Source organism: Ipomoea nil, unplaced genomic scaffold (genome assembly GCF_001879475.1).
Source record: "Ipomoea nil cultivar Tokyo-kokei standard unplaced genomic scaffold, Asagao_1.1 scaffold2653, whole genome shotgun sequence".
NCBI lineage: Eukaryota > Viridiplantae > Streptophyta > Magnoliopsida > Solanales > Convolvulaceae > Ipomoea > Ipomoea nil.
Window position 1 is genome coordinate 4081659 of NW_017619081.1, and position 9520 is coordinate 4091178.

Sequence of the window (9520 nt, forward strand, 5' to 3'; positions counted from 1 at the left end):
AGAGAGCTCATTTGCCACTTGAGCTACCCTATTGGGTTGGTGAAAATGAGTATATTACCTTATCAAGTTTGGTACCATTTTAAATGACACTTCTATGAATTATTGGTTTATATCACTTTTTTTTTTCTCTTTGAAGTATTCATAAATTTATATTTGTCCTCTTAATTATTTTTAAAGTGGTAATTTTTTCTTTATGTGTTAAATAGGAGTTTAGATGGTTAAAAATAAGAACAAAATAACTATTTCATTTATTTTTTTCTTCTCCCACAAATTGTTGTTTATATGTGGAAACCAGAATAATTAAAAAAAAAAAAAAAAACACCATTTACAAATAGTCAAATACTAGTATGCCACCTGTGACCTGTTTGTGTGATGCACGGTCAAAATTTTATTTTATATTTATATTTATAATTTTTTAACATTTAATAATAATAAAAGAAAACCATATGATCTGATCTATATTGTAATATAAGGCATTGTTTATGACTTAATTGGTGGTTTAACATGTGTAATTACTAAAAACGCGCGTCCCACTTAAAAAAAAATTCAGGTTCGATTCATGGTAATAGCATTTTTTTGTGCATAATTTAAATTATATATCCACAAATTCATAACTATATATCCACAAATTCATAACTATATACCCACAGTGAATGAATAACACAAAATCCAGAATGAATGAACTATATATCCACAAATTCATAACTATATATCCACAAATTCATAACTATAAATATATATCCACAAATTCATAACTATATATCCACAATAATGCTGTTGAAGGGAATCGAAACTGATTTAAAAAAAAAAAAAAAGGGGACGCGCGTTTTTAGTCAAACCGACGTAATTTTGCAACCGTGTGCACCATGCATGGTGCACACGGTTGCACAACATAACTATTGACAATTGACCATGGATAAAAATTGGTTTCTTCAATAGCAATCCAACATTTGAAAGTGTCTGCTATTGACTTTTGTTTATATTTATTGCCTATGATAGCATTAAAGGGAATTGTCTTCTTTAAACTTTAAAATGCAACCTTGGGTCTAACAGTGTCATTGTCATTTAAGCTTTTAAGACCTTAGTCCTTGCGTTATTCCTTGCCATTATCTTGGCTTCAATCACATGCTCAGATAGTTTGGTCACACCAATCTTGTCCCATTGCAGAGACCAAATGTATGATCTATATTTTTCAACAACATGACATGTGACCCAACCTTCAATATTAATGAATGATTAGGTACACCAGAAGCTCGTAGACCATTTAGGAATTTAGGAGTGTGCACATCTCCAAGTATACCATTATTTGCATCAGATTGGCACACTGTATCACAACTAAGATATGTTCAGTCTTGCGATGTATTCAAGTCGTTCATGTATTTGTTTATTGAATTGAAAACATCTAGAGTTGGTGCTAGAATTATTACACGACTTTGGAAACAATTACTATCACATTTACCTGTACAGAATATAGGAAACGTACTATCAACAATCGTGGTTATTGGATCCCCTGTTGATAGCAATAATATTTCCGGTGGTATATCAACTTCAGCAAAACCATCATTATGATCCCCGACTATCCCATCACCAAGTGAGGTCAGCCATTTAGCAAATTCCTCTGATTACTACCAACCGACACCAGGTTCCGTAGTATTTGACTATAAATTCTTAGACATCCGTAGGACCATGTAGTTACTCCAAAGATAGGAAGACTTTATAGTTGTGGAAACAATATCTTGTCTTGAACCTTTCGGCATCACGGGAAGGATTTGTTTGAAATCACCACCAAATACTATCGTCTTACCACCAAATGTCTTTTAAGCACTTTGTTTGTCCACAAAACGCAACAGATCTCTCATGGTCCTATCCAAAGCCTCGAAACAATGTTTTTGCATCATTGGTGGTTCATCCCAAATGATTAGCTTGACTTTAACGAGTAGTTCCGCAAGATGACTTAATTGTTTAATGTTGCATGTAGAGTCTTCAATTAGAGTTATCGGTATAGCAAATCTAGAATGTGCAGTCCTCCCTCCTGAGAGAAGTAATGATGCTATTCCACTCGATGCAACATTAATAACAATGTCACCTTTTGAACGCGCGCAAATGCGAAGACAATGTTCTTTAAACGAATGTCTTTCTGATAATACCGTATCCGTAAACAAAAAACAAACCAGTGCCATTTGATGAAACATCTTCAATAAATTGTTTCATATACCATCATTTGCTCATCAGTTAATTGCGAATTCAAAACTTCACTCTCTTCAGTTAAAAATGCACGGTCATATGATGATTCTTCATACAATAACCTATTCTCAATCAATCTTGTGTTTTTTTTCACTTGGAAGTGGCATAGGAGGAAAATCTTTCAAGCTCTTGTTACAAAGTAGTAACCTATTATTGTTATTTTTTGGATGATTGTTGTTTGAGTTTCATAATTATATTGGATTTAAAGTTGTTCGCTTTGTTGTATGAGTTGCAAACATGAATAGCATGACAAGAATGAGTATGCATTACTTGCACAAATTGCATGTTGAAAATATATCAAAAGAATTGATAAAGACGGGGCAAAATCATATCATTAGTACATCTCTTTACTTATATCTGGGGGATGGCTAAGTTAACAGGAGCCAATGACGCACACTACCTATAATCCGATTTGCTTGACAAATTCTCCAACTCTTGAAAAATCAATTCTGAAATCTGATTTGTATGAAACTGCAATTGTAGTAAACTGCAATGTAAAGTAGATTCTGGTCCATGGCCTGGTATAATTTGCCAGATTTAGAGGCATTGGGCATATGAGATTATGAGCAATATTACTTCTTTTCACGTATATATCCGCAATCCCCAGATCCCATTACCCATTCATCATGTTATCTACACTTAAACATATATAGAAGGAATACACAATATTTACGTAATTTGATAGAAGCTGAAACCATTAAGTATTAAAAAAAGTACACGATTTATATTATTCAATAGGTTATTTATTAGAAATAAAACTGTTGTTTTATTAATTTAAACTAGTATTTCACCCGTGCGTTGCACGAAATGAATTTGGTATAATATGTTAAGAATATTTATATCGATATACAATTGTGTAATTATAACATCAAATATTATATAGTGCAATTGAATAATTGAGTTGGATCGATTATGTTTTCTAATGTTATCATTACTTCAATTTAAGCAAATAATTGATCAATTAATAGTCAACATGTAGATATCGTATAGACACCCCCAAAATTACGTTGTTTTCATGATACACACAAACACACACACACACACACACACACACACACACACACACACACACACACATATATATATATATATATATATATATATATATATAAATATATATATATATATACACACACACACACACACACACATATATACTAACATTTTGTACGCGTTATGCGCGAAAATTCATGCCCAATATTAAAACATTGATAAATACAAATAATTAAAATTTATAATTTAAATTATATATACACAAATAATATATGTATTTTGTACACACACATATATAATTTATCATTCATAGAAATTTAATTTAAAATATAATTAAGTATTAAATTAATATATAATGATTTTAATAAAATGATAATTAAAAGATATAATAGATATAGGTGTATGGTAATAGTGGTGTGTTATCAATATTAGAATTAAAAACTAACGGTGTTATAACGGTGTAAGGGTAGTTTTGTCTAATAACATTAGAATGTACAACATTTAAAATAAAATGTATACATTTTTTTTGCATACAAAAAGAGGGACAAAAATCAAGGATATAACCTTAATCGAGGATTAAGGTGTGTGTGTGTGTTTGCGCGCGAACGTGTGTGCGTGTGTGTATATATATATATATATATATATATATATATATATATATATATATATATATATATATATATATATATATATATATAGGGAAGGGCTCCCGTGCATTTACTCATTCCCGTGAAAAATGAGGTTTAATCTAAGCCTCACGTAGCTCGGAATCGAACGAATCAGATTAACAGCAAAATTTAGGCGCGAATTGCTCATTAAGGGCATTTTTGTCCTTTTGATTATATTAAAAAAAATTCTGTTCTTCTTCTTCTTCGAGCGTTTTCAAAATTCACCATTGATTCCTAATCTTCGATATTTCCTAATCTCAGACGAATTTATGATCTCTACGGAATTGGCAATAAGATCTATTCTCTTCGTCGTTCAATATCATATTCGTCAAAATAAACCATAAACCCAGCAAAAACGTCAACCGAACAATAATGGAAGAATTCGATCGAGGTATTACCCAAATTCTATCGCTTTTCTGAAATTAATTTTATCTGCACTTGTATTGGCATCATTCTTGTCTTAATTACACGCACATTAAGCACTACATGCATGCAACTTAACCACCGAATTACTGAGCTACTTTAATTAATCCGAGCCTATAACCTTACGCACGTAGATGATTAGGTAGCCGCATGATAATTTTTAAAAAGGCACATATTACTGTTTGCCTCACACATGTTATCCGTTGAGCACACGCACATTAATTCCTTTCCAGACGCATGTTATGTTACTGGGCTCTTTGACGCACGTTAAGTAATGACATAATATTTTAACAAACACTCACGCATGTTAACTGTTCAACATGCGCACGTTAACTATTACCCTGAAGCACGTTAATTTCTCACTTGCCGCACATACTCTTGTATTTTATAAATCTGCCATATTGACAATGATCTGATTAACTTAACGCATATTAAGTGTTCACCTTACGCACGTAGAGGCTTGCAACAACAAAATCATAACTTCATGCTTATACATTACAGTTCCCAGTGACTTTCAATCTACCAACAACCCCAGTTTGAGTCCCAGCAGCAGCAGCAATGGTCATACATTGACCATATCTCCTGGAATGACACAGTATTGGACTCCTCACTGTGAAGATGAAATCAGACCAGCAGTAAACATGATTTTTAAAACATTGGATGCTGGTATTGAATTCTACAATCATTATGCTGCCAAAGTCGAGTTTGACACGAGGTCTAGTTCCGTCGTTACAGCACGTGACGGGACAAAAACTCAAAAGCAAATCGTTTGCAATAGAGAAGGATTTAAGAATACAGGAGCTCAACATTGTCAATCGCAGTCAAGTGCAGATGCAGGGGAAGGTCCTTCCCGTCCAAAGCGGCGAAGGGTTTCAAACAGAACTGGTTGCAGAGCTAGGATTATATTTAAGTACATTGGAGCAGCTGGGTACCAAGTTGCAACTTTTATTGAAAAACATAATCACAGCATGTCTTCGATTCTGGCAAGGCAGTTTCTAAAGGGAAATAGAAACATCTCCAGTGTTCACCAGAAGTTTATACTCGATTGCGCTAAAGCAAATATTGGAGCATCAAAATCACACGGTTTATACAGTCATATTGTGAGGGATTACTCTGAAGTTGGGGCGACTGTAGCTGACTTCAAGAATGTTAGAAGGGATCTCAGAGCATACATATTGGGAGCTGATGCACAAATACTGGTGCATAATCTTATTAAAAAACAAGAGATGTGCCCTGCATTTGCTTTTGACTACGAAGTTGATGAAGATGAGCAGATGAGCAGATTGTTTTGTGCAGATCCAATGTCAAAAAAGAATTTTGCTGCATTTGGAGATGTTGTCTCTTTTGATGCCACATACTCAACAAACAGGTATATATTATTCTATTCACATTCTTGCGTACGTTTCATTAATTAATCCACATTTAGCATTGCCAGATCTGTTGAGCCATGTTAAGATTTAAACATGTTCACTGTTTTATTGAAAAAGAGTTGAAATATAAATAAACGCACATTGTCGTTTTATACCACGCATTTTAAACACTACTGTCTCGTATATTAATGCGGAATATCCAGAATTAGACTTCAATTACATATGTGTGCTATTTTAATACTTAATGTGCGTTACTCTAATTCTCTAAGTGCGGCATTTTGACACCTGTATACTGTGATGACGCTTTTTGTCTTGTAGGTACAATATGGTTTTTACACCCTTCACCGGAGTTGATAACCATAAAAAATGTATAACATTCGGTGCTGGACTACTGTTGAAAGAAGACATTGAGTCTTATGTTTGGCTCTTTGAAAAATTTAAAAAGGCAATGGGTATGGAACCGAGAATAATTGTCACCGATCAAGATCCAGCTATGAAAGTGGCGATTCCAACAGTTTTCAAGCAAGCCAGGCATCGTTATTGCATGTGGCACATCATGTGTAAAGTTGGGGAAAAGGTGGGTCCTACGCTGAACAAGGATGAGGAATTCAGGAACAAACTGAACTCAATCGTTTGGACGTCATCTTTGGAACCTCCTGATTTTGAGAAGCAGTGGAGAGAGCTCATGGAAAAGTACAACTTAGTCGAACACAATTGGTTTACAACTATGTTTGAGGCTAGAAACCATTGGATCCCAGCGTATTTTAGAGATGTCTTTATGGGGGGTCTACTCAGGACAACTTCTCGTTCCAAAAGTGAGAACTACACGTACAGCCGTTTTACTGGTCCCCAATCAAGCCTAGTTGAATTCATGATGAACTTTGACAGTGCTCTTAAATCACAACGTAACACAAATGCAAAGCTCAACAGTGACAATGAAGGCTACAATCCAGATATGAAGACGCCTCTGGGGATTGAAAAGCACGCTTCAATCGTCTACACCATTACTGTTTTCTATCAAGTTCAGGAAGAAATATGTGCCTCTTGTTTCAAATGTATGGTGTTGAGTGTTAGAGAAGACGGTGGAATGTTGCACTATGATATTATGGATGGAAAGAACAAAAGATTTACTGTGGTGCACAATGTAAATGACCATGAGGCCAAATGCAGTTGCAAGATGTTTGAGATGGTTGGACTGTTGTGTAGACACATATTTGTTGTCTTTAGAGATCTTGAAAAGATCCCTCTGAAGTACGTGGTTAATCGGTGGACTAAGGACGCATCTTTAAAAGCTACATTTGAAATAGATGGTGTCATTTATGATCAGAATGGACCAAAGGATGAAAAGAAGATGTTGCTGAACAAAGTGTGGTCTGATATACACTGTTGTATGGATCTGGCAGGTTCAAACATGGAGCGATTTGCTGCATTTTCCCAAGTGATTAATGAACAGAAACAGCTGGAGAAATTGTCCCCTCAGCACAGCAGGAGGACTGTTATAGAATCATATTGTGGATCAACAGAAATTTCAGAGATCAACATACTTCCATCGAAACATGCAAAGAACAAGGGCAGCGGCAAGCGTATCAAAAGCAGCAAGGAGTTGGCAATGGAAAAAGAAGAGGGCAGGAGGTGTAATTTTTGTGGTGTTAGAGGAGATCACTATGACACCAGGACTTGTCCACTTAACCCCAAAAATAAGGACAAGCAAAAGGGTAAGAAAAAGGCATAGCAGACTATTTTTTCAACGCCTTCACAGTCGAGACCAAAAATAGATAGCAAATATGAAACACAAATACTTAGTTAACTCATTACAGAACGCTTTTTACAGTTGAGATACTTGAATTTTATGTCCAGCTATTACTAGTTTTTGTTTTAATCACTGATTTGTGTTTAACAATCACTGCTACTAGCTTAAAGTGCGTGTCATTAATACTTTACCTGCATGCAGTTAATTCTTAATATGCGTTGATTACACTTTTAACGTGCGCTACATTAAAGCTTAATATGCGTAATACGGAAACAGAATGTGCGTTGGTTTATGTATAGAAACTTTGGTCCGTGGTAAATGCCAACGTCTTTACATGTGTCGATTAACATTTAACTTGCGCAACATTAAAGCTTAATATGCGTACAAAGGCAATACTTAACACTTTCTTTTTCTAATATGCGTTTAATTATTAGTTAATATACGATGCGTTAAAAATAAGTCTAATATGCACGACTGCAAAACTTAAAGTGCGTTTGTTTGATTATAAAATAATTTGCAGATAAAATGATACATATATAAACGATTGCACATATTTATTTCTTCTAGTACTTTGAAGACATTTCTTCTGGTTCCGGCAGCATCCGACACGCTGCCAGCCTGCCACAATGATAAACTCTCAGCCTTTGGATGATGTTTGGTTGCGGCATGATGAGCTTGAAGAAGAGAATGACGAAAGATGCTTCAGGTTTAGAATGTGTTGTTTTTCTAGTTAGATACAATCACTACAAGCTGGAGAAGAGGAAGATGAAAATGACATAGAAGATGAGGAATAAATGAAGAGCATTCTTCTGTACGTGCAGAAAAGTGAGAGATGGCCATTTCAATAACCTGATGCTCAGTTGTGAGTTGTTCCTTCTAATTTATATATAGGTGAATAACTTGGTCACATGCACTGATTTGAGATTTGAATGTTGCGTGATTTACAGACACATTAGATTTTTCAAGATTTCCTTTGATTAATGGGCGCGTTTTTAAAGGCATTGAATGACCATTCAATGTTATCCGTTTCCCCAACTAAACATGCCTTAAAGTTCTGACATCAAATATGTTTGAATATTACGTGAATTAGTATAAAAGACTTAATGTGCTTTTCTTTGGTCTGTTACATGCGCGAGCTGCAAGAACAACATGCGTGTAAATATAAATTTAATTAATTTGCATCGAAATAAAAGATTTTTTAAAGCCAAAAGTTTAATGTGCGTCTGGAAACCAATTAAAGCGCGCGAAATATCAGTCTAAGATGCGTTTATTATATTTTATTAAACAAAAGAACAAGTAAAATATAATAAAAAGATCAAGTCTTTATGGGGGTTCAATCCTGGGCAGAATCAATTTAATCAAAAATTTCTACCATTTCACCAGTGGGCACATCCGTTACTTTGATTACAATATATTAATAACAACAATAATAGAGGCGGACATGAGAGCTTGTTTTTAATAACAAAAAAAAAAAAAAAAAAAAAAAAAACCTCAGGCAAATGACAGGATCCGTTTATGCTTAATATGCGTAACACTTAAACGTAATGTGCGTTGGTTTATGTATAAAAACATTGGTCCATGGTAAACGCCAAAGTCTTTACATGCGTTGATTACCGGCCAAAAAATTTTTAAGTCTTTTGGGGGGATTCAATCCTGGGCGAATTCAATATATTCAAAGACTTCTACCATTTCACCAATGGGTTCATCCATTTATTCCTTGTATACCGAAATATATGTTGCCTATGTACTAGTCACAAATCTAAAAGGAAGCAATATGCCTCTATTTAATTGCTTATGTGCGTTAGACTATTCATTAATATTTTACGTGCGTGCAGTAAATTCTTAATATGTGTTGATTTACACTTTAAATGTGCGCTACACTACGGCTTATATATGCGTAACACGTAAACGTAATGTGCGTTGGTTTATGTATAAAAAACATAATTATTCAGTCATTGCGTTAAAAATTAGTCTAGTATGCGCGATTGCAAAACTTAAAGTGCGTTTGTTTGATTATGAAATAATTTGCATATAAAATGACACATACATGCTTTGAATTTAACACGCGCGAC

General features: G+C 34.3%; 1 protein-coding gene across 1 annotated transcript; it reads left to right on the top strand.

The window, feature by feature from the left end:
- Window positions 1-4915: 4915 nt before the first annotated feature.
- Window positions 4916-7430, top strand: LOC109154754 (protein FAR1-RELATED SEQUENCE 5-like). The gene is made up of 3 exons (XM_019302482.1): window positions 4916-5697; window positions 6017-6026; window positions 6144-7430. Exons 1-3 carry the CDS (start codon window positions 4916-4918, stop codon window positions 7428-7430), a joined length of 2079 nt encoding a protein of 692 aa, XP_019158027.1.
- The last annotated feature ends 2090 nt before the right edge of the window (window positions 7431-9520 follow it).